Below are 26,959 nucleotides of genomic sequence, written 5' to 3'. Positions count from 1 at the left end.
TCACATGCTAGCAAGGTAATGCTCAAAATCATTCAAGCAAGACTTCAGCAGTACATAAACCAAGAAGTTCCAGATGCACAAGCTGATTTAGAAAAGGCAGAAAAACCAGAGATCAAATTGTGAGCATCTGTTGTATCACAGAGAAAGCAAGGGAAGTCCAGAAAAACATCTACTTCTGCTTCGTTGATTATGCTAAAGCCTTTGACTGTGTGGATCACAGCACAGTGGGGGAAATTCTGAAAGGGATGGGAATACCAGGCCACCTTACCTGTCCTGAGAAACCTATATGCCAAGAAGCAACAGTTAGAACCTGACATGGAACAACAGACTGGTTCAAAATTGGGAAAGGGTTACATCAAAGCTGTATATTGTCACCCTGCTTATTTAACTTACATTCAGAGTACATCATGCAAAATGCCAGGCTGGATGAATCACAAACTGGAATTAAGATTGCCGGGAGAAATAGCACTCTAATGACAAGAAGCGAAGAGGAACTAAAGGGCTTCTTGATGAGAGTGAAAGCAGAGAGTGAAAAAGCTGGCTTAAAACTCAACATTCAAAAAACTAAGATCATGCCAATCAGTCCCATCACTTCAAGGCAAATAGATGGGGAAAAAGTTGAAACAGTGGAAGATTATATTTTCTTGGGCTCCAGAATCATTGCAGATGGTGACTGTAGCTATGAAATTAAAAGATGCTAGACAGCACATTAAAAAACAAAGACATCACTTGGCTGACAAAGCTATGGTTTTTCTAGAAATCATGTACAGATGTGAGAGTTGGACCATAAAGAAGGGTGAGCACCAAAGAATTGATGCTTTCCAATTGTGGTCATGGAGAAGATTCTTGAGAGTCCCTTGGACAGGAAGGAGATCAAACCAGTCAATCCTAAAGGAAATCAACCCTGAATATTTATTGGAAAGACTGATGCTGAAGCTGAAGCTCCAATACTTTGGCCACCTGATGGGAAGCACTGACTCACTGGGTCATACTCACTGGGAAATACTTTCAAATGACTTTCTGAAAAGACTGTACCAAAATATACACTCTGATGAGCTATAAGCAATTGTCCTCCTCTAACACTATGGCAAGGACCATGTGTTAAATAGCACCTGGCTCAAGATCTTGCACAGAGATAAGTAGTAAATATTTAGTATTTAAAAATATTGTTAAAATTAGTGTCTCTTTGTTCAAAGCATCATGTCTGCTGCACATTCAGGCTTAATTTAAGTGATAGCTTTCATGGTATTCCCCAAGTCAAAATTTCTACTTTGAATCAGTACGTGGTTATGTAAAGTAGCACTGATTTCTAAGGGTCAACTTGGTTGTCAAAAGTCAGTGTGTCAGATATTAACTTTTCCAAGCTTTGGAAGTCATAAAATCATTCTTGTCTGAATGCCAAGAGCCAAAACCAAAACATGAGTGTATCTTGCCTGAGCCTTTTGGCTCTTTTGCTTTTCATCAGAACTAGTCAGCAACTCTTTTTATTTCCTAAAAATAATTTTTATGCCAATCATTTTTAAGTCTTTGACCTGATTTAACCAAGGGATAGAGAAAAAGTAGCCCTGAGCATTTGGGAGACACACGAGGCAGTATGAACACTGGAGGAAAACACTAAGGAAGTAAAAGTGTGAATCTGTATATAATACAAAACTCTGTTAGAGTGTAGGGTGTGCAAGTATTGTGGATGTATAGATTGAGATGGATTAGGCTTGTTGATAAGTGACCTTTTCACTGAAACAGATTCTATATAAAATTATCAACTGTTGGACTCCTTAAAAATGTATAATATATCTGTGATCAAGTTTTAGTTGCATGTCCAATTGGAAAAGAATTGAGATAGCAAGAAGTTTTTGAATTGCAGTGAGAGATGTTAAATCTTAATCTATTTAACATATTAATTCACCCACTATGTGTCAGGCTCTGTGTTAGGAAATATTTATTACCACTGTTATTAAAGTTACTCAAATTTACTCAAATTTATCCCTTCAGCTCCTCCTCTCTTGTGAGAAACTCCTATGTGCTGCACAGTGCTAGATGTCATGGACAATCATAGGCATAAAGTATTTTAAAGGGTACTAATCCCCTGGGGGAAGAAATGGCAACCCACTCCAGTATTCTTGCCGGGAAAATCCGATGGACATAGGAGCCTGGCGGGCTACAGGCCATAGGGTTGCAAAGAGTTGGACACACTGAGCACGCACACAATATGCAATTCTTTAGAAGTTTAATTTGGGAAACTTGTAGTAAACATCAACAAAAGGCAATGGATGGTTGAGAACCCAAAGGTCCAAACAGTGTGATTAGAACTAAATGCAAGAAACAAACACTGTTGGTTGAGATGATCTGGAAAAAGCTTTTCAGAAGCAGAAGGACATGAGAGAGAATATTTCGTCCAAATCCATGGTGTCCACTATGAACCTACTCTTCTATCTTAAGCTTTGCCCACACTGATATATGCACATACTTGGAATATCTTCACCTGGATGATTCCAAGTTACCTCCAACTAAACATGCTCTAAATTAAATTTGTTATTTTCCTCCCAAACCTAATTTTCATCCTGTATTCTGTCAGTTGATTTTCTCTCTTAAATATCCTTTAAATTTTCCTGTTTTCCATTCCCACAATCTCACCAACCAGAATGCCATTTCAGTGATCAAGATAAGATGTGGAGACCGAACCAAGCAGTGGCGATGGAAAGGAGAGAATACGTATAGGAGAGATAGTAAGGAAGTACAAAATGCTAAATTAACTGTCTGAATGGATATGGATGGAGTGAGGGAAAGGAGTCTACATTGATGTTTAGATTTGTGATTTAGGAAAGTGGCTGGATTATGGTATTGTAAGTGACAGAAAATTCAGAATAAGCAACGTTCTGAAGGAAGTGTTTAATATGTGAGTCTTGAGCTTACCAGGGAAGGCCCTTGACCGAAGATACAGACATAGCAAGTTCTTGGTAGTCAGATGGCTTTTCTGAAAAGAATGAAAATTGCTTCTTATGTATATTTAACAGCATAGTCTACCACTGCATATTTATAAAAAAAGATGTTACTATCATTTACATAATTTCCTACCTTTAAAATGATCTCTTTCACATGTTCAAAAGGCACTTTCTTATTTTGTATTCACTTTGCTCTCATAAGGCTGGTAACAGATTAAATAAAGTTTAGAATTTTAAATAAGAATTTTATAAATTTCTGAAAGTACTGATGATTTTTCTGATGCTACTAAAGCTTCCTTCATTTTCAAAGTTGGATCTTTGAGTTACTGATGAGTTTCTTGAGATAATGTTTTCTACTTCTTTCACACATGAACTAATTAATCAAGTAACTGGTTACAAAAAAGAAAATGTAAGATATCCTCCCTTCCCAAGGAGCTTACAGGCAAGGCAGTTTCAAATATGTAATTTAATTTTCATAACAATCCCATAAAGAAGTTTGAGATACCATTATTTCCACTTAAAGGCTCTGAAAGACTGAGGCTTGCCCTCTTTGCACCGCGAGGCAGATACAGAGCCAGGCATGCGACCTAGTCTCCTGTCTCCAGTGCACATTTCACCTGACATGCTTCACTTGACAGTCACACATTTAAACACTGCTATTTTAGGATTTTACAAATTTACTTTTAAAGTAAACTGTATATTAAAAGAAAAAATAAAGATAAATATTTTAACTTTCCATTTAAATATTTCTCTTCTGTTTTCCTATCCTTTCTGAGTTATCACACCTAACAGTTGTACTTAGAGGATATGCACTAAAAAAAAAAAAAAAAAAACTATAAATTTCTTTTAAAAATGTTTCTGCAAGTCTTATAGTTTTTAGAATCTTCTTACTTTCCCTTCAAACATCTAGGTAGGCTTGCAAGAATAATTCTTCAGGATTTTGTTTGGCTGTCAAGAAACTTTCAACAGACTAATAATTTATTAAACAATACAGATAGGTTCCATTTTCCCCATAAAGTGTTTTGTTTTTTACTTTAAGAGCAAGATAGAAATTTAAAAATCTTTACACTATGGAAGAAGATCATGGATCATGCTTGGAATACACTAAACATTTGGGGTATTAACATGGCTCATGTCTATTTATAAAGATTGGAAATTTACATTAGGATTATGGGAATAGAAGCCATATTCCACTTCACAAAGTGATTAACACCCCCAATTCAATCAGTAAAAACTGTATCAGGAAAAGATAAAAGAAGATCCCATGTTAGGGTATCCTCACCCTTGGCACCTTCAAAGATGATTCTGGACATGAATCTGGGGTGTGGTTAAAAAAAAACTCTGCCATCTGAACGTGTGATCAGTGGCAAGTGGGAGTCAGAGAATGTTAAAAATTGGGAACTGAAAGGAATTGGCAGTTCCTCTGCCTCCTGTAAGTGAAGTTGTGTGTGTGTTAATTGCTCAGTCATGTCCAACTCTTTGTGACCCCATGGGCTGTAGCCCGCCAGGCTTTTCTGTCCTTGGAATTCTCTGGGCAAGAATATGGGAGTGGGTAGCCATTCCCTTCTCCAGGAAATCTTCCCTGATCCAGGGATCGAACCTAGGTCTCCCACACTGTGGGCAGATTCTTGACCGTCTGAGCCACCAGCGAAGCCCACAGGTAAGATAATCTCCCTTTTATCATTCTGAAAACCTTTCCTGAGCATCCACCACATGGCGGACTCAGGCCTCGGAACCAGAGGCAAACAGCAGTGAGCACTCTACCCTCTGTAGCTCATCTGTTCCTTCATCTGTTGGGTTTATGTTTCTTGATTTCCTTTTCTCTTTTTTGATTCCTTTACTGACACAAGAACCTAGTCTCTGTGTGATGCTTGACTGTGTGTTTATTTTAATTATCTATTTAACAAAGTTTTAATTATCTATTTTTCATTGATTCTTTAGCTATTTTGTAGCAAGTTTATTTAAATATTTAAAACAATAATGTAAAATCAGATGCTCTTTTTTGTCACTGTGAACAGATGTTGCTTTTTAAAATAATGATTAGGAGAAATACTTACTGTATTGTTTTCTCCTTTGAGAAAGACATCTCTTGAGAGAGAAAGATGGCTTTTGAACATCAAGTTTGTAGTTCTCAGTAGAGTATGTGCATCTTGTGATAAAAGGATCTTTAAAAATCCAAGAACTATTTGAATATATTAGGCGCTAAAGATGAAAGCTTAAGGATTAAAATTAAAATGCCCTTTTTGATTAAAATCTATTTTATATAGGTGGATGGGGAGATGGTACTTTTGTCCGTCAGGTAGACTATTTGGGGAATAAAGCTGAGACGTGTGTGATTGGGAATTTCGCTCTTCAGCAACTGGACTTACAGATAACTTTAGTAAAGTAGTGAGGGCTTCCCTGGTGACTCATAGATGGTGAAGAATCTGCCTGCAATGCAGGAGACCAGGGTTTGATCCCTGGGTTGGGAAGATCTCCTGGAGAAGGGAATGGCTACCCACTCCAGTATTCATGCCTGGAGAATTCCATAGACAGAGGAGCCTGGCAGGCTACAGCCCATGGAGTGATGAACACACACACACACACACACATATAGAAGTAGTGAACACCAGAAAAGTCCACTAAAACAAGGCAATTATTATAGTTTTCATTAGGCAAACAAGATCAGGATCTCAGCAATTAAGCAGTGAGATAGAAGCCATTGTCAGCAGTAAAGTAGTGAGATAGAAGCCAGTGAGTCAGAAGCCAGGAAATTAAAGAATAGAGTATTAGAGAGCCAGGTATTAAAGATTTTTAGCCATGAGATCAGTATCTTTTTCTTTTTAACCATTTTTTAACACAAAAAATATGATGTAGTACAAAATTCAAAGATGCAGAATAGTACACAGTAAAAATTAAGCCAATCTGCCACCCATTCCAGTCTGCTGTCCACTTCCCCAGAGACAACCATCATTCACAGTCTCCTAGAGAGTCTTGCAGAAATCTGTACACAAATAAGTAAGAGGTAGCATAATATTCATACTTCCTTTTTTATACACATATATACAATTGTAACATTCTTTTTAATGTTTGCATAGTGTTTCAGTGCATGGATGGAGCATAATATAATCAATTTCTATTATAAAATTTGGATTAATTTGGATTATTTCTATCCTCTGCTATTATAATGATAGAGTCAATAACCTCATGTGTATATCAGTTCACACTGAAATAATCATAGGACAAATTCCTAATAGTGGGATTGCTGGATCAATGGATTTGTTCATTTAAAAAAATTTTTTAACTGTGGAAAAGTAGACCTACCATACTGACCATTTTCATATGTATAGTTCAGTAGTGCTAAGTATATTCACAGTGTTGTGCAAACAATTTCCAGAATTTTTCATTTTGCAAAACTGAAACTCTGTATCAAGTGACACTTTCTCATTTGCCCCTCCTCCCAGATCCTGGCAACCACATTCTGCTTTCTATTTCCATGAATTTCACTACTCATTCATATGTGTGTGCTCAGTCACTCAGTTGTGTCCGACTCTGTGAACCCGTGGGCTATAGCCTGTCAGGCTCCTCTGTCCATGGGATTTTCCAGGCAAGAATACTGGAGTGGGTTGCCAATTCCTTCTCCAGGGCATCTTCCCAACCCAGGGATTGAACCCATGTCTCTTATGTCTCATGCATTGGCAGGCAGATTCTTCTACCCCTGTGCTACCTACTCTAGATACCTTATATTTCACAGTATTTGTCTTTTGTGACTGGCTTATTTTACTAAGCATACTGTCTTCAAGGTGCATCCATGTCATAGCATGTGACTAAATTTCCCTCCTTTTTAAGACTGAATAATATTCCATTTATACTGGATTGGCAAAAAAATTCATTCAGGTTTTCAATAACATCTTATGAAAAACACAAAAGACTTGTTTGGCCAACCCAAAATACCGTATTTTATTTATACATTTATCTGTCAGTGGACACTTGGGTTCCTTCCACTTCTTGGATATTACGAATATAATGCTATGAACATGGTGTCCAGCTATTTCTTTGAGATCCTATTTTCAATTTTTTTGAAGCAGAATGGCCAGGTCATGAGTTCGTATATTAAGAAAATTTTTTTTTTTACTGCCAAGATGCTCTCCATAAAGGTTGTAATCATTTATGTTCCCCTCAACAATAAATATATCTTTACTCATACCAGCTCTGTGCACTGTGTGACTTTTCAACCTTTGTCACTCTGATGAGAGAAAAGATTATATAATCATAGTCTTTATTTACATTTATCTTAAGATGAATAGTTTCTTTTCATACATTTAAGACTTTTAAAATATAGTATATTGTAAGTTCCCTAGTGATCTAGTGGTTAGTATTTGGTGCATTAATTGCTGTGACCTGTGTTCAACCCCTGGTTGGGAAACTGAGAACCTACAATTTTGAGGCATGGCTAATACATAAATAAATAAGATGTATTAATAGAAAATGTGAGGTATAGGAAGGCCAAAAGGTCAGGAGACAATTGTCATTGAAATGATAGTTTATTACTCACAGTTCCTAAAAAAAAGGGGGCATGCCATAATATGGGGGGGTACATGGGGAAGCACCAGGTTGATCAGAAGCAGAGGAGAGGGAGGAACAGTACATAAGAGCTTCTATTGTGGTTTCCCTGGGAAGGAATGGGTGATTTGGGATAAGCAGCTTTGGATTGGCTAGTGTTAATAATTTCAGCAGACTCTGGGGCGTAGACGATGTCCTGAGTTGTTTGGCACCTGGCACTGGGATGATTAGGACAGTTGTACAGTGACCTGAGCACGAGGGCCCAGTGAAGGAGATTGGTGAGGGTGTGGACTCTGGATTGGTTGGTTTCCATTTGACAAGTGTCTTCCTCCAAGGAGGAAGACGCCTGTCGATGTGGGGGAGGAGGACGATGAGGGAGGCAAGGTGACGCAGGCACGTTATCAGGTTGTTTAGAACAAGGCATATCTGGCATAGGCATGCAGGGCAGATGTTAAAGCATCAAATTTACAGAAGCTGGTTAATACAAAGTCCTATTGTACTTTGGTTTTTTTGTTTGTTTCTTTCTTTGATAAATTTTGTTCACATCTTTTTTTCAATTTTTTTTGTGTGTAGTTTTTGTCTTAGGGATTCATAGAAACTCTTTATACATATAGAAAACAGGCCTTTGTGCATAATATGCATTGCAGAAATCTTATTCTCTGATTTTGGATTTCTTTTGAGTTTGCTTAAGATGGTTTTTCTCCATGTGAAAATTTATTTTATATGTGCTTAAATTTATGGACTTTTTCTTTTACAACTTCAAGATTTTATGCCATACTCAAGAAGACCTTTGGTACTCTGTTATCATAAATTATTTCCTGTGTTTTCTCCTAGCATATTGATAGTTTGAGTCATCATATTTTAACCTTTATTTTATCTAGCATGCATGCTGATATAAGGGGAAACAGAAAGGAGATGACAGCAAGCTCAGAACCTCATGCCAAGTCCAGAACCTCTGGACTTATCTTCTGAGGCAAAAGTTCTTTACATATTCCCAGCCCATGCATACCTAGGTGCGGGCAAATAGGTATATCTGAGTGGCATCAGAGATATGAATTAAGTGGGTATAAGAATTACCAAATATTGAACCACAGATTAAGAAGACAGGAATTTTGCTGTCACATCTAAGAATGGACAGGCTCAAACTATCTTAAATTTGAATGGTTTGGAAAGAAAATCTCTGATTGGCAGGGCACGGTGGCTGGGAGACGCAGGGAGTGGAAAAATGGTTCAGTAAAAAATGGGTCAGATTTGCCGCTCTGCATGCACTAGTCACACACTTTCAATTCCTGAGCCTCACTTTACACCAATAGTACATTTCTCATCTTCAGAGGCACCTCAAACTGCCTACTATTTTGATTTTCACCCTCCTTTTAAACTGCTTTTATTACTTGTTTCCCAGTAAAAAAAATCTTACACGGAAGCACAATATGTAAGACAGAGTTGGATATGGTGGATGCAGAGTTGAAGGTCCCCTGTTCTTTCCACTCATCTCCTGTCACCACTAGCCCTAGGGCCCCTGTCCCTCGAGGTGCTGGGGAAAGCCCCCATGCTCTGTGCAGAAAGTCTATGAACTGAATTCAATCGAGCCGCCTCTCTCCCACCCTAAAACCCATCTCAGCACAGCCAAAGGAAACACAGATCTGTCCCAGAAAGCCGTAGAAAGCAATGTGAGTACGCTGAAGCTTCCTTCGGGGAGAGAGGAGGGAGCTCCACCACATGTCATACAGCAAAACTGCCTGAAACTTCCTCAGCATAGCAGAAGCCTCTCCCTACCACATATACCCCTATTGTTTCCACTTTAAGAACTCCTCCAGGAACTTTATTTTCCCATCCCCAGCTGGGTTTTCCTCTTCATATCTACACCCATCTTTCCCTTGATATCTTTGGCCATTTCATTATTTTATAAAACAATCTTCAGAGTTACTTCCAGCTTTCCTCCCCACCCAGTGTCCCAACATCACCCCAGATTCAGACACAAAACCAGTCAATAGGTGGTGGGGGGAGACTGTAGATACTCAGATTGTGAATTTTTTCCTGCTTTAACATAAAGATCAAATATTACTTCTGTGAATTTATAGTCACATCCCTCTACAGTCTCATCCACCATTTCTTTCTTCCTTTATTTTATTTTATTTTTTTTTAACTGTTCTCTGCTATATACCTTACGCTCAGTCAAATTAGACGTATCACTGTTTTCCTAACTAGCTCCTCGTTTTCCAGCCTGCTTTTGTTCATCCTCTACCCAGCCTGGGACTGCTCTCCTCCACATTTCAGTGCTTTAGAATTCTATCCATTTTCCCCCAGGACAGTTCAGATTCCACCTTATTAAAGCATGGCACTTCCTGACAAAGTGGAGACACTTCTGTTGCTGTAACTTCTCTGCATGTGCTTGTACCACATGCCACTTAATTTTTTTCCTTTTTTTTTTTTTTTAAAAAAAAAAGCTAATCTATAGTAGCTTTAGAAACTCTGAAAGCAGGAAGCCTGTTATTCTTCTTGATATTCCTTGCAAATTCTTACACTGTCGCACGTGTAGCCATGCCATTTTCCTATCCACATACTAACCAGGTCCAACCCTGCTTAGCTTCTGACATCAGATGAGATCAGGCTCATTCAGGGTGGTATGGTCATAGACTTTCAAAGGAATAGATGTATATCGTAATTAGTAAAGCCCTCCACCAAAATAATCACACTACTGAATGGCTATTTTACAAGGCACTCTAAAGAGGAGAAATTTCTTCTGAATTTTCCACATCAAGCCCACCAAAATTCTCAGATATTTAAATGTTTAAAGTTGGAAATATCATACCAAGTTAGAACTATTGTGCATCTATTTTAGTTTTATTTTTGCTGACTGAGCCCCAAAAGGGATATGCAATGGGGAGGCAATGATTTTACAATATTTTTTGAAAACAGAACAAAATCTTTTAAGTGAAATTGAAGGTGAAGCCCCAAGATTCAAGATAAAAGTAAAACCAGAACTATTCAAGGTGAACAGTGTTTCATGCATCATATATTCTCCTGCATCCTCTCCTTCCCCGCTTCCTTTAGCATTCATGAAATATGTCTGCAGAACCTTTTGGGGTGACCAGGGACACAGTTTGAGAACCTTTCCTCTAGTGGTTCAGCCTGTTAAATATCAACCCCATAAATACCATACGTAAATACCATAACTCCCGTAACCATCCAAATGACATCACCCATGATATACCCCGTGTGTCTCTAGATTTTTAATCACTAACTTGTTATAGGATAGAAATTTTCAAAGTCACCATCACCAGTACCATTCATCTAAATGATATGTGCATTTGAAAAGAATTATATAACAAATGAAAATAAAAACTTTAGTGTTTACAAGAGAAATCTTTTGGCTCCCAAAGAACTTACAAAGTGCTTTGTACTTAAATGGAATGTTTTCCTTAGTGAATCCTGCCACGTAACCATGGAAGTAAAACAGTGTTTGGAGAGTACAGAAACTTGCTTGCCTTTTCTGTCAGAATTGCTATAAATTCTGACTTAGCTACAGGAAGTAAATAATTTTTAACTACTAGGTTAAGTAAGGACTTTAACACCCTTGAAAATATATATATATTTTAAAATATCTCCTGTCAACAGAATATTATGTAATTGTTTTTTTGGAAGATACAAAGAGAGTTATTTCACCTTAAGTTGAGATTTATTTGGAATCATTTTCTGTTTTGTAGATTCACACAAAAAGTCAGACAGGGGTGATAACTGAGGCTTACAATGTATGTATTGGGTTGGCCAAAAAGTTCATTCAAGTTTTTGTATACCATCTTACAGGAAAGACCCAAAATAACTTTTTTGGCCAACCCAAAACTTTACCATGGAATTATCCCAGGTAATTTATCATAGAAAATTAGTCCATTTCATGAGAAAAGCACCAAGAAGGCCAAGAGAGCTGAAAATAGATAATGGCCCACACATGATACATAGCTTGTAGATAACAAAGATTGTTTTTTTTCCCCTCCTTCAGGGAAGACTTTAGTAAGTGTAAAACATTACCTCCTTATTGTGGCATGAATCACACCAAACAGAAATAACACTGGAAATGCTCCTAGGAAAGTGTCCAGCACATGGCTGGCTCTCAGCAAGTGAGAGTTGCTTATTATTATGAGCATTTAGAAGCAAAATCTCTAAACAAAAAGTAAAACAGATTAATTCAATTGACTGAAAAATTATGATACTCATTACTGAATGAGAAATAAATGTAAGCAAACAGTTTTGAATCCCTTCTTTGATAAGATTTCACAACTATGTAAGCACAAAGTACTTACCTCTTGTAGAAGATGAGAAACCCAATTTCCAGAGATATCAAGTGAGAAAGTTTTCAGATTCTCCATGATTTCAAATTTGCTGGACTTTTGTATGAGGCCTTTTGTAATGGAGAAGCAATGCATATTAATAGTGTCATCCTTAATTACTCAGAGAAAATCCTGAATGCTAGAAATTAAACTCAGATTCTGAGAGTTCAGAAAGTTATTATTTGGAAAAAACCTTATTCAGAATACTTTAATAAGCATATAGCACCATGCTATACAGACAGTAGGCAAATGATAAGTATTTACTGGATTAAAATAATAACTATACATTCTAAAGGAGATCAGTCCTGGGTGTTCATTGGAAGGACTGATGCTAAAGCTGAAACTCCAATACTTTGACCATCTCATGCGAAGAGTTGACTCACTGGAAAAGACTCTGATTCTGGGAGGGATTGGGGGCAGGAGGAGAAGGGGACGACAGAGAATGAGATGGCTGGATGGCATCACCGACTTGATGGACATGAGTTTGAGTGAACTCCAGGAGTTGGTGATGGACAGGGAGGCCTGGCGTGCTGTGATTCATGGGGTCTCAAAGAGTCGGACACGACTGAGTGACTGAACTGAACTGAATGATACATGTAATAGTTGTTAAAAGGGGCTAAAACACAAAAAAGCTGTTTATTTTAAAATGTGATTTTTTTTCACTTTCAAAAGAAGAGTATAGATTCTCAGCATTATAGTGTAGATTTCCTTCTGAAAATAGCTAATAAAATAATAAAGATCTTTTTGAGTTACTATGTGAAGTCCAGGAGGACACTGATCACAAGTTAGCTAGGTTTTAATTTGAGTTCCCTCCTGGGACTTTAGGTGAGCAAAGATGCACATGGAGAATTGAATATAATGATGAGGACAGTAGGTTGCTTACCTGACAGAGAAGTAAACAAAGCAAAGGAGTAAAAAGATCCAAGTAGAAGGAGCCATGCTACGGGATTGTGGATGAGAAGAGAGGCAGCGCAGAAGGAGCAGTTCAAGGAATACCAGCAGCACTGAGAGCATAGAATTTGTTTCAAGGATTTAAAGAAGCTGCCTAAAGCTCAATGTTATGGCAATCTATTTGTATGTGTTTATATAAAACAAGCTATATTATATAAGCTAGCTATTGGCTCATTGTGATTTTTGTTGCATTGACTTCGGATTACATGTAAGAGCTGCATATCTATTTTATTTCAATGGACAGACTTCCTTGTGTGTTACAGCATGCATGTCACAAATTCCGTATGTAAGCCTGCATGTGTATCTTATATGTACATGTGGGGTGTGCACGTGTGCATGCATCTACACACCACAAGGGGAGCCTCCCCATATGCAGAGACCTATACTCATTGCTATCTGCAGCTGCTACTGCTGCTGCTTAGTTGCTCAGTCATGTCCGACTCTCTGTGACCCCATGGACTACAACCTGCCAGGCTCCTCTGTCCATGGGGATTCTCCAGATAAGAATACTGGAGTGGGCTGCCATTTCCTTCTCCAGGGGGTCTTCCTGACCCTCTATCTGCTGCTGGACCCAACCTAAGTGGAAACTTCCAGTCACATTCACTGATAACCATTCTGTTGTAAGCACGTTGAAAGCTATTAGAAATACAAGACTTAGGTTACATCTGACTTGGAAAACTATCAGAAAATATTTGTGAAAAAAAACAAATTTTAAGATCACTAACGTCTCAAAAATAAAAAGGAATAAAACTAAGTCTCCTCTTAACTAAAGGTTTATAATCATAGCAAACTAGTGCTCTAATGATTTAAAATGTCCATACATGATTCCTCAAATTTGGGCATTACACTGTCAACAAAGAATGTTTTTGTTGTCTGTAGCCTAGGTCATATTTCCTTTGCTATATACACATGTGTACACACACATGCCTACACCATATCCTGCATGAATGACAACCCTCCACCCTCAGAAGGTGGCGTCTCCTGGATGATGCACTGTGTAATATCTCAATATGGTATTCCTCCTCCCTTCACAGTGAAATGACTGCTTAAGCCAAAAGCAACGACTTGTAGAAATCCACAGTAAAATAATGGCTTCTGAGACATCCAGTAAGCCAACAACAGTGTGGCAGACAGAAGCAAGAAAAAGCACATCCAAATCTCCAATAATCCAGAGAAAGTATCTGTTCCACTAGGAATAAATCTCTGCCCTCTTCATAAGGAAGCTACCCTGGGACTTCTCAAATGACACATGGTGATCAGATGGGATGCAACTATATTGGTTCCTCCTTATCTCCAGCTTCTTCTCTGAAAGTCTTCGCTTCACGTGCATCTGTTTATTATTTTATTTCATCTAGTCCCACGGATTCGTGACCAGCTATGTTTTAGCAACCTACATATCTTCCCTGAACATCACACTAACATCCAAATGCCATCCACTTGAATGTGTTATAGATCTGAACTTAAGATATTAAAAACTGCTGATCCCCATCCCCTCCCCCACCACCCCCACATACACTTTCCAGACAGGCTCCCCTTGTAATCTTCCCCATCCCAGTTAACAGCAACTCTCTACTTCAAGTTGCTCAGACTAAAATACTGTAGTTGTCTATGATACCTCTAAATCTTTCCACTGTCCACACCTTTACCCCATCACTCTCCAAGTTTATTGCAAACACCATCAACCTGGTGTTCATGCTTCACTCTTCTCTCCTAACTGTACTCTTCCCTCAGCTACAAGAAAGAAAGTGAAAGTCACTCAGTTGTGTCTGACTCTTTGGGACCCCATGGACTATATAGTCCATGGAATTTTCCAGGCCAGGATACTGGAGTGGTAGCTGTTCCCTTCTCTAGGGGATCTTCCCAACGGAGGGATTAAACCCAGGTCTCCCACATTGCAGGCAGATTCTTCACCAGCTGAGCCACCAGAGAAGCCCAGGAATACTGGCGTGGGTACCCTATCCCTTCTCCAGTGGATCTTCCTGACCCAGGAATTGAACCGGGGTCTCCAGCATTGCAGGTGGATTCTTCACCAGCTGAGCCATCAGGGAAGCCCAGCTACAAGAGTGATCCTTTTAAAACTGGATGAGATCATCTACCTCCTGGAATCAAAACCTTTATGGCTCTTACCTACTCAAAAGGCAAAATCCTTACCATGACTCACATGAGTTGGCAGTCCCCACCCCCATTTCTTATTTAAGCCCAATTCCCCAAGCTCTCTCTGATCTCATCTCTTAAGTCCCCTCCTCCCCAGACTGCGTGCTTTTCCAGGCTCCTTGCTGAGTCTAAAATTCACCAAGCACTTTTGTACCTGATGCTCTCTTTGCTTGGAACATACTTCTCCCAGTTGTCTGTCTGGCTTGTTCTTCCTTATCTTTTATGTCTCTGATCAAATGTCACTTCCTCAAGGAGGTCTCCTCAGACCTCCCTATATAAAATAACACCTTCCCTCTGAAACTCCTTATCTCTCTTGCCCTGCTTAATTTTTCATGGCACTTATCATATATTGTTTATTCATCTCCTCTGATTAAATATAAACTCCCCAAGTATACTGTTAGTCACTCAGTTGTGTCTGATTCTTTGTGACCCCACAGGCTGGAACCCACTGGGCTCCTCTATCCATGGAATTCTCCAGGCAAGAATACTGGAGTGGGTTGCCATTCACTCTTCCAGGGGATCTTCCCAAACCAGGGATCAAACCTGGGTCTTTTGCATGCATGCAGATTCTTTACCTGTCTGAGCCACAGGAATTTTGTCTGTTTTAGTCATTGGTATATCTTTGTCTTCCATGAAGACTATCTAGCACATGGTAGACACTCAATAAATACTTTAACAATGAATTACAGCAAAATCCACTCCAACATTTCTCTCTTCGTAAGTCTTTTATTTCCAAGACATTTTTGATTTCTCAACTTCAGTTACTATTAGCTGCTATTGAATCAAGGTTTGTTTTCACTAATCAAACAATTAGAACCAAATACATCTGCTCCAACTAGCCTACTGAATACAGAATTTCTGGTAAATATACCTCTGTCAATGAATTCAGTCACATATGAAATTCTGGTATTTTTTTCTTTCTTTCTTGGTCAAAAACCTCAAAATCTATCTTTATGTGTGTTCCCCAAATGTCTGCTGATATAAATTAGCCAAGTTGTATAAAAGCTTCTTGGCAGTTTGACTTTATAATTCTCAGGAGGGCACGTCTTACCTTGGTTATAGATCTGGAGATACTGAGGAGTGAGATGGAAGAGCCTAAAGGAGGATTGGAAGAGCCTAAAGGAGGATTAACATCACTCCTTCAGAATTTGTGTTTTTGTTTTTGTCAGCTATATACCCAGGAGTAGAATTGCTGGGTCATATGGTAGTTTTATTTTTACTCTTTTCTGTTTTCCACAGTGGCTGCATCAATTTATATTCCCACCAATAGTATACAAGATTTCCCTTTTCTCCACATCCTTGCCAACATTTATTATTTGTGTGTGTTTTTTTTTAATGGTTGTCATTCTGACACGTATGAGGTGGTATCTCTTTGCGGTTTTGATTTGTATTTTCCTGATGATTAGCAAAATTGAGCATCTTTTCATGTGCCTCTTGGCCATCTGTATTTCCTCTTTGGAAAAGTGTCTATTCATTTCCTGCCAATTTTTTAGTTGGGCTTTTTGTGGGTTGTTTTTTTTTTATATACATATTGAGTTGTATGAACTGTTTATATATGTTGACTATTAAGCCCTCTTTGGTCAGATCATTTGCAAATATTTTCTCCCATTCAGTAGGTTGTCTTTTCATCTTGCTGATGGTTTGCTTTGATGTGTAAAAGTTAAGTTTAATTAGGTCCCATTTGTTTATTTTTGCTTTTATTTTTGTTACTTTATGAGACACATTAAAAAAATATTGCTGCAACTTTTGCCAAAGAGTATCCTGCCAATGTTTTCCTCTATAAGTTGTCTAGTCTTACATTTAGGTCTTTAATACATTTTGAGTTTAATTTTGTATATGGTATTAGAGAATGTTCTAATTTCATTCTTTTAATGTAGCTGTCAAGACAAATGAACCCCAATGTTCATAGCAACATTATTTACAATTGCCAAGACATGGAAAAAACCTAAGTATCCATCAATAGATGAATGGATAAAGAAATGTGTGGTATATAAATATAATAGAATACTGTTCAGCCATTAAAATGAAAATTTGCCATTTTCAGAAACATGGACTTGGAAGGTATTATGCTAAGCGAAAAAAGTCAGAGAAAGACAAATACTTCATGATATCACTTATATGTGTGATTTAAGCAGACTCACAGACATAGAGAACACACCAGTCATTACCATTGGGGAAGGAAAAGGGGCAATATAGGGGTGAAGACTGAAAGGTGTAAACTATTAGGTATAAGATAGGCTGAAGCATGTATTGTACAACACAGGGAACATGGCCAATATTTGGTAATGATTGTAAATGGAAAGTAACATTTAACAATTATATAAAAATTTATTGAAAGATTATTCCCTCAGGAAAGAAAGCAACAGTGCCTTTAGCAAGAAAAACCTTATTAAATGTGGGGGAGGAACTGCTTCAAGGAGCAATGGAGGCTCAGTCACATTTAGGAATTCAGGGGACTCTGAGTTCTCCAAGTACACCCCATTTCCCTCCCTCACTTCTATTCTTACTTTCCACTCGTCCCAATCAATAAACAAAAGAAACCTGACAAAGCTATCACTCAATAAACATTACAATTTGGCAATGTGCAGAATGAAATTCAAGTCTGGATTTAGTCAACTCTGCTTGTTACCTCTGGGGCAAGGGGGGAGATTGGAGCTGAAGATGGTTTGCAAAGGGGTCTTTAGTCTAAGTGATGATTGTTTAAGAAATTAAAGCATTCATGCATTTTTTATGATTAAAATTAATTTCAAAATTACAAGTATGTAAAATACTTTTTTTCTTTAGGAACTCAGCCAGGTAGAACAATCACTGGCCTGGTAAAACTATCCTTCTCTGCATGATAATATACCCAGAAGCACGTTCCCAGAACCCCTTCTAAAAGTTTGCCACTGTTTTAAGTACCCAACCCTATAGTATATCTGATCCTGTCTTGCCATATCCTCCCCTGAAGTCAATCACTGCTAACCTGTATTCACAATCTCCTAAGTTCTCAGATTTGATGATACCCACTCCTTCCCCATTTATAACTCTGGCTTCTTTTCACTATAGCTCTGCATCTGTGGTAACATATTCATGAAACACTTTGAGTAATAACACTTCTGTCTCAAATTTCCTTTACATTCTAGTCTAACAGATTGATTTCAGAGTAGAACATAGACAATTATTGAATAATGTAATGGATAATAAGGAATATACAGCATGGTATAAAACCAATGGGAATAGGCACCAAACTCCCCTTGATGTCATCAGAGAAGATTGCCCAGAAAAGATAATTATTTAGAAAGATGATAATGATGATAATACATATGTATATTCTAGGTACTTTATATACACTGTCTCATTTAATCCTCTTAATAACTCTGTCAGATTCTACTGTAACTCCTATTTTATAATTGAAGGAACCAAAAAAAATGAGATTAGGTGATTTTGCTTGTGCTCACACAGTTTGCAAATAATGGAGTTGAAATTCAAACTTAATTCTGGCTTCTGAATCCCTGCTCTTAATCATGGATAATAAAACAAAACTCAGTGGGGGTTAAGGATGGCATTCTACCTCGACCAAGGGAACAACAACACAAAGAAATGAAAATACGAGAGAACATGGTTTATTCTAGAACGAGGCATTCAGTATGGCAGGAGTGTGAACAGTGGCAGAAAGGATAGGCAGAAATCAGTTAATGAAGGAGCTTATTTGCTGAATTTCATTGTATAAAAAGAGTTGTTAAAAGGTTTTAAGCAGGAAAATAACGATCAGAATTATATATATATATATATATATATTTTTTTTTTTTTTTTTGCTGCGCTAGTCAGCATGCTGGATCTTATTTCCCCAATCAGAGATCAAACCTGTGCCCCCTTCATTGGGAACATGCATGTTAACCACTGGACCACCAGGGATTGTACTTTTGAATCATTCCTCTGGCAGTGATGTGGAGGACAGGTTATAATAGATTCAAACTGAGGGCACAGACCACACTTAGGAAGGGCTTGCATTATCCTAAGAGGATGTTGAGCAGCAACATGAATGATGGAAGAAAGAGGAGACGGGGTTAGATGCCACAAAAATGAAACCGAAACGTCCATATTTCAAATGTGTCAACAGTACGCAAGAGGAAAATAAGATAATGGTGTTCCTGTATTTGCCCCTGTCTTCCCTTAATGAAATAGTTCTCATTAAAGTCGTCAGTGAGTCAAAGGTACTGTCTAATTAGGTAAACATTATGCAACTTTTCAGCTAAGAGTAAATATATAGAAATTATTTTACAAACAATAGTACTTAATGTTTCCAAATCGAAGAAATAAATAGATGTGATGATTAAATCTTTTATTTTACAACGTTTTTAAAAGACATAAGACAAAAACCTATTTTTATGTTTTATATAAACATATAAACATTTCCTTTTATACATAAAGGAAATAAGAATTCTAAACAAAAGCTTATCATGACGCTATTACCCATCACTTTTTACCTTTAAACCTTCTACACTTTCCTTGGGTAGACATTCAGAAATAAGGAGCAGCAAATTTGTTACTCAGATTTCTTTTGTCTTGTATATTTAAGCTTTTTATTTATTGGATAAATGTGTCATCATTTCATTTGGAGCATTACTACTTATCAGAAAAATTTGATTTTTTTTCTCAGTGATTAGTGAACCAATTCCATTTGGAATTTCTAAAGACCTAATCTTAGTCAATATTTTCAAAGTATGATAAAGATGAGAAATAATTTGTTACCTCAGATAACAAATATTAGTCATTAAAATGGAACCAAGACAAGACTCTAAAATATTTGTTAGTAGTCAATCCACATTTGTGAACATTAGCTCATGATACTAGTGAATAGTTTTGCTAGGGCAAAAAACTCTCTCAAATATAATCTATTCCCATCAATATGCTAAAGATTATAAAAATCTAAAATATATTTTATAAGTGACATGAACTGACTTCAAAAAGGTATTTCTGTGTTATAGAATTTGTTATTAGAAAGGTGCCATAAATGTATAATAGAAAATAAAATTTTGATTCTTTGAATAAAGTGGAAAGATAGACAGGCTTTTGAGTATTTATGTAGATTAACGAATTATTTGCCAAATTCTGCTGAAATGATACCTGCATCCTATTAAAATCAGTGGATAGTTGCTATGTGAGCTATTTTTTTAGAACTGTATTTTTTAAGGAATCTATTTTTCATCTCAGAAATTTGCCTAAATTTATACACGTGTTAGTAGTTACATATAGTAAGTAAAAATGCCTTTATCTGAAATATTATATTGTATAATATCAAAATCTTCTTAGCATTTTTGTAAAACTCAGAAAAGACAGAGAAGTAAAGAATAAATTAGTTACAACATTTACACTTAGTATCCAATTGAGAGATATGAAGTTGTTAAAATCTACAATGATATCTTACATTTTGGTAATCACTTAATTCTATTTGCATTTCCCTTGTTTTGGCATTTTAATAATTATTAATAATAACATAATTTTTCATTATGTTTACCTGAACTTTGTACATTATATATTTTTAAAAGAATGTCTTGCTTTTTGATTCAAATTATTTATAAAAAGGCAATACTTGAAAAATTAACTTCTTACCTAACGATACTATTCTCCATTATTTTCAAATAATAGTTAAAGCTGCATTTTTGTGAATTTATTTTTGAAAACTTGGCTACCTTAGTAGAAAAAGACACTAGAAATTTAAGACTGACTGTATGTCTATGACTCACATACAGTATTGTGTATTCTTTCAAATGTTATTCTAGAGCATTTTAAAAACATGCTGTAGAATACTGCTGTTCTTTCTGAAATGATTCCTTTTTATAATAGAGAAGTTTAACAAATTATTTTTCTAATCCTTTAAATATGATTCTTGCATTTTAGAATTAATGAATTATAAGCGTTCTAGCTGCTTTTGTTAAAAAAAAAAAACACCTATGTTTGAATCTTCTGATAGCAAAGTAAGCAATACACCAGTTAGGGCTGAAATACATATTTGAACTACTCTTCTATATATTTCAAATTCAAGTTTTTTATAAATATGAAGATTTACCTATTTGTCATATAAACTTAGCTTTGTATAAAGTGAATCACTTAATAATATTAATGCTTTGGATCTAAAATTGGCTTTCAGAATGTTATAGCCTCTAAATAAGTGCTTCATTCCTTACCCACACCTACTTCTCCAAAAGAAAGTTTACCAGTAGTTTCACACAGCAGTGAGCAGTCTTAAATTAAAAACTATTATGCATTAGAGCAAAGGAAGATATTTTTTATATTAGGGCAGTTTTTACCATCAAACATCTAAAGAGTTATAAACTATAAAAGAATTACCTTTAAATCATGGTCTTTAAGGTTAAATTAATTTTCTGAATGCTTTTTGGAGGGACATTATACTATCACATTTTAAAATATTTTCAATGATAAAATTTTACATTTCACAAACAGTACATGAGCAGGTTTAATTATATATATTTCTCCTTTCTTGGAAACTAAAATGTCGTAAATGCTATAAACTGAGTAAATTTATCTCATAATGAGGAACAGGGTATTTAGAGACAAATAAATACTCAATAACTATAGCCTGAAAAGATGTGTCAAAATAGAGGTCACTTGTGTAAAATCTAGCCTGTTGAAAAAAACAATTATTTTTTAATTAGAGTGAGTAATGTAAGTAATATAAAACTTTTTAAATAAGAGAAATTAAAAGAATTATAAGTCTAATGTGTGATTCTTAATATTCCCAATGGCTTGCAAGTGTTTATTTGGATAATAGCAGAATAGTGACAAAGGACTTCTTTAAAAGGCATATTTTTCAGCTTTATTTCAAATGCTATGTGGCATAAGAACCCATTGCTCAGAGATAAATTTTAAGCCATGGAAAAGGAGTTTGAAACATATTCCAAAGTGCTGAAGGAATTAATTGCCCTATGGGATAATGAATACCCATAAGAATTAGCATTAGTGATTTATGGCTTAAAGTGCTTGGGTCTGATCATCATTTTGACTTCTTTGAAGGAGGACTTGTAACCAGCAGGTTGTGCCTCACTTATGCCAGGCCAGGTACCCCAGAAAATCCCATTTCGGACACCTCTGTATTTTTGGTGATAATATTTGCCATTTAAGTTTGCAGAAAGACAGGCGTCAAACCACCAGCCTGAACTGTAGTAGAGCCCACAGTTCCCAGAGGGGTATCGATCATTGTCTCTATCCAGGGTGGTGAAAAACTTCAGGTCGTGGTTGTAATGTTTACTGAAACGTAAGGCATCTCCAGCTGTGCCATTATAGTTACCAATGTGTAGACGGTATTTGAGAAACTCGTTGGCCACATAAAAGTGATCATACAAGGCATAGAGTTTGACACCATTAAAGTCTTCAAGATCTATTCTTAGAATCATGTCCTTACTCTTAGTCAGAAGATGGATTTTATCGTTCCCCAGCCAAAATTCTCTTCTGAGGTTTCCAAAGCCTACTTTGTAGTCTTGCCATGTTCTGGTGAAGTTGGTGCTTCCATCAACACGTGCCTGCAGCACTGTCCAGCCTCCCTCCATGGTCTCCATGTCACAGAAAACTTCGAAGCTACTATTTCTGGGATCCGGTGTAACTCTATAGAGCTCACTGCTTCTTTTGCCTATCGTGTAGTATTCAGAGCAATCTTTATATATAAGATGTTGTTGAACTGAAGGAGTGAGAAAAGAAAGGCATTGGATTTTGTTAATAAAAACTAAGCATCTAAAGAATTATTGATATGCACAAAAGCAGTTTGATAATTCGATCAACAGTGACAATGAAACCTTGCTCTGCTAAATTACTTGAACCTGTTTCAGTTCAGTTCAGTTCAATCACTCAGTCGTGTCCGACTCTTTGCGACCCCATGAATCACAGCACACCAGGCCTCCCTGTCCAGCAAATGCTTATTAAAGCCTCAGAACAAGACCTTGATGTTATAAAGCAGGCAAAGTTCTCTAACACCCTCTTGGTTTAATAATATTGACAATATCAACAACTAATAACAAGAAATAAAAGTGATAGTTTTAGTAATTTAATGATATTTAGTGAGGGCTCTGCCTGTGTCTTAGAGATTCTGCCAAAGACTTGGTGACATTTTTACAGTTGATCTGCATGTGAACTTTATGATATAGGTAGTATTACTAATCTGCTGGTGAAAAAGGATATTTAGGCTCAAAAAGGATCACTGGCTTGCTCAACTTCATAGGATCTTTAAATGTCAGAGCCAGGACAGAGAAAAGCTTGTCCTTGTAATCATTTCATTCCTTAGTCCTGAAATTCAGATGATTCCAACTCTCCTAGAATTGCATTCTATGCATACAGAGGATGCACAGGCTTCTATTTCCTTTCACCTAAAGAGGCTGATATACTCCACTTTCAGGTCATTTTACAAGATTATTCCAAACGATTTATTAAAATTCTAAAATACAGCATTGATCAACATTTCCATTTATCTTACTTGCTTGACAAAGAAGCTCAAGTTAAAAAAAAATTCACTAATATATGAATATTCTTATTCTGAATTTATTATCCAGGAAAATATTCAGCATTTCATATGTTTGGTTTTTAGAAGGAAACCATAGGTGATTACATTCAGGATAAGTGTAATAATCAATAATGTGGCTCTGTAGGAACCACTAGAGATATTTACTCCAAAATAATTTTTATAAAAATCCTTGCCAGATCAGGCAAGTTTAAAACATTAATACAAGCCACTATGAGCCACAAATAATCTATTCATGTGTATTTAGAACTCAGAATATTCAGACAGTTCCCCAAAACTTTAGTAGAAAAATAGCAGAATCTTGTTCTTGTCATTACACATTGCCATGCAGTACCAATCTAATGCACACCCAGGTATGCCACCTACGACATGAACCTCTGCCTTGCAATGTGCAGGGTCGGTCCGTTTAGATACAGACTGCTGGGAGTATTAGCAACAGTGGCCCTTGAAACTCCCAAACACCTTCACGGGTTGATTCTCTGGGAGTGGAGCATGCATGAGGTGCTTCTTTCAAAGGAACGCGATCTCTGCCGCAGGCACCACACCCCTTCAATGTCACACTCATGCAGAGACGGCTTTCAGAAGACCATCAGCAAGGGTCCCAGGAACTCATGTGGAAAACCAGGGTTTGGGGGAACCAGTGCCACAGCCAGCAGTTCTTTCTTGGACATAGTGGGTAGTTAGGTTTGTGGTCTTTAACATGTATTTATTAAAGTTGATTCAAATAATCTGGATGGAGAGGATGGATTCTACTGCTATATGCTTGAATTCTAGTAAAAGAAAGGAAGAAATAAGAATGTATTCCTTTCCTTAGTAGCATGCCAAAGCTCTGCATAAAATAGTTTTTGTGCCACTAGGTCTCAAAGTACAAAGTTTTGCACACACATGAAGCCATATAACTATTTTTATCCGCTCTATAAAATCTCCCATTTCCACTAGATGTTTGGGATTATTAACTGCAGATTACTCGCTAAAATCTTTCAAAGGTCTCTTGTTGCTGTATAAGGAGCAATCACCCAACCACAAAAAAACTGATTTGCGAAGAACAGAGTACAATCACAAACACTGCCTTAACTCTATTGTTTTCAAATACTTTAGCGAACAGATAAGTAAGTTAAAGTCACTGAAACATTAAGATATTCCATTTCTGTTTGTGTGTAGCTCTGGTGTCAGCAAATAAGATCTTTAAAAGTGCTTTAAAATGGATACAGAATTCATTATGACTCTTTTTGTAATTAGGTCCTATCTCTTTGCTGTGGTCACATTTAGAAAGATAATAGTTTCCCTTGTAGATGAATAAAAGGCTTAAGTTTTAGTTTGTCCTTTATTTAACATAATTTCTCAGGTTAATGTTTATAGATCCTATTGAGTTATAGAACAATCATCAACAAATGATAAGAAAACATTATTATACATACCTGGGAGTGATTGTATTTGTTCTTGCCTGGGACACTTAGATGAACATTTGCCATCCAAACTGTTGACAACAAATGTGAGGTTTGCCACTTTGCTATCAACATAATGCTCTATGTTGTTCATATTCACAAGATTCAGCTTCTGCAGGCGACCCTGAAGCACGTTGATCTCCTCCTTGGCATTCTTAAGGTCAGAGGACAGTTTGTTAACCTCGCTCTCTAATTCTCTCACTCTGCTGTCCCCAGTTTCTCCTGGGGCTCCTGTGCCCGGTAACAGCAATCCACTCCTTCCCGGGGCTTGATTGTCATCAGCCTGCAGTTTGCAGTCTTGGCAAGTCTTCTTCAGGCTATTTACAATTTCCTTGAGATTCTGAACTTCTTTGAACACCTCCTCGATCCTGCTGAACTGCTTGGGGAGCTGAATAGTCAGCGGGGGCAGGTTCACCTGGTAGGGACAATCGCCTTCCTCCTCACATCTCCCTCTGCTTTCTAGTCTCACCCGGCAGGCATCCTGGGCTGCTTCATCTTTAATTTCCTCTGTTGCATTGTTTGCCACAACCAAAAAACCATAAGTAGCAAGGACAGTTGAGCTCAGCCAGCACCAGTTCGCCAGCTTCATCTTTGCGGCGGCGCTCACTCACCCCAGCAGGGAAGGGTGCCGGGCTGGAGCTGTTTTAAGAGCGGCAGCTGCCAGCTGCTGGCCTGAGTCAGGCTTTCTGCGTTCTCAGGAAAGGGCGGGAGCTCTTTGCATCACAAGTCTCAGAAACGCGGAGGAAGACACTGTCCTCATCAAACTCAGTTTGCCAAAACTGTTATTTATTCTCAATCAAATCATCCTCTTTGGAATTCCTGCAGCCAGTCAGATGCACATATTCAACAAGTTTCACTTTCATTGTTTATTTTATGAAGCACAAGAAAATAATTGTACTTGGACTAAATCATTTCATGATACTTAACTCCCCAGTGGGGGGAATAGTTTTTAAAGATAAAATTGAATGTGCTAGCTATCCAGATTGTGTGAAGGACAGAAATGTTACCAAAATGGATATGGTTCTTTTTTTCTTTTTGGCATAAGCCATCGAGAATCCTGTAGTTTCTTCACACTGGGCTTTCAAGTGAAATCTCAAGCACTTAAACACAATTTTAAATATAATAAAGCTCAACTTTCTGACTCTTGCAGTGGACTTTTGTTTAATCTATTTGAAAAGGGAAGAAAACCAGTCAAGAAACAAAGTTCTGCTTTCTATTTCTTTGATAGTCACACAGTGTAGGAGAAATGTCTAAATGATGAAAACACTGTAAGGTACATCATTGTCTTTCATCAAAGCCAGCAGCCTCCTCCTTTGCCCTTCGGCAGTTTTGTGACTGTGCTGTCCTTCCACAACCACCCAAGTGAATCTGTGAGCTAGTCCCATCCGTGTTCTGCTCCTTCTTTGTCTCGAGCATCTTTGCCTTCCCTTCCTCCTGGCAGCCCTGCCAGTCCCACCTCGTGCTTTCTGCCGCCACAGTGGGCCCTCCACTTGGTCTCCATGCCACTTACTATGTCACTACTTTGCCCCAAACATGTCTGCATTCCTGACTTTTCATACTTTTCAAACTTTTTTCCCACCATTTTCAAACTTTTCTCCTGAGAGGTTGAGGGCACGAAGAAGGAACAGCTTTTATTGGAGAAACCACTTCCTTTTAATTTGTTTTACATATTGGCATCTCACACAAGATTTCTTATTGGTGTTTGTGGTGGCTTAGTTGCTAAATTGTGTCTGACCCTTTTGCAACCCCATGTACTGCCAGGCTCCTCTGTCCATGGGATTTCCCACGCAAGAATGCTGGAGTGGGTTGCTATTCCCATGGACAGAGGAGCCTGGCAGGCTACAGTCCTTGGGGTCACAAAGACTCAGGTATGACTTAGCAACTAAAACAAGATTTATTCGAAAAGGATTTTATGGCTTTAAAAATCATTTCAAAATTATGGCTAAAAATCTAAATTCTTACTATTATCATTTGCAGTACTCTATAATCTGTCTCTTATTTATTTCTTTAACCCGATTTCCTATTCTTTTTCTATGTACTCCTTCATCCCAGCCAAACTCTCCTATTCAACCTAACTATTCATGT

At 37.3% G+C, this 26,959-nt stretch overlaps 2 protein-coding genes across 4 annotated transcripts in view; one reads left to right on the top strand and one right to left on the bottom strand.

Annotated features, from left to right (window-relative positions):
* Nucleotides 1-26,959, top strand: part of CCDC146 (coiled-coil domain containing 146) — a 165,942-nt gene that overhangs the window by 47,105 nt on the left and 91,878 nt on the right. The window lies entirely within an intron of this gene.
* On the bottom strand, nt 19,227-25,565 carry FGL2 (fibrinogen like 2). Its single transcript, XM_055420707.2, has 2 exons — nt 24,848-25,565; nt 19,227-22,595 (listed from the first exon to the last, which is right to left on the bottom strand). Exons 1-2 carry the CDS (start codon nt 25,461-25,463, stop codon nt 21,886-21,888), a joined length of 1,326 nt encoding a protein of 441 aa, XP_055276682.1. The 5' UTR covers nt 25,464-25,565; the 3' UTR covers nt 19,227-21,885.

This window comes from Moschus berezovskii, chromosome 3 (assembly GCF_049115385.1).
Source record: "Moschus berezovskii isolate FMDL1 chromosome 3, NW_MosBer_1.0, whole genome shotgun sequence".
Lineage (NCBI taxonomy): Eukaryota > Metazoa > Chordata > Mammalia > Artiodactyla > Moschidae > Moschus > Moschus berezovskii.
Note: the sequence above shows the minus strand (reverse complement) of the source record. Positions and strands in the feature narration are given on the sequence as shown.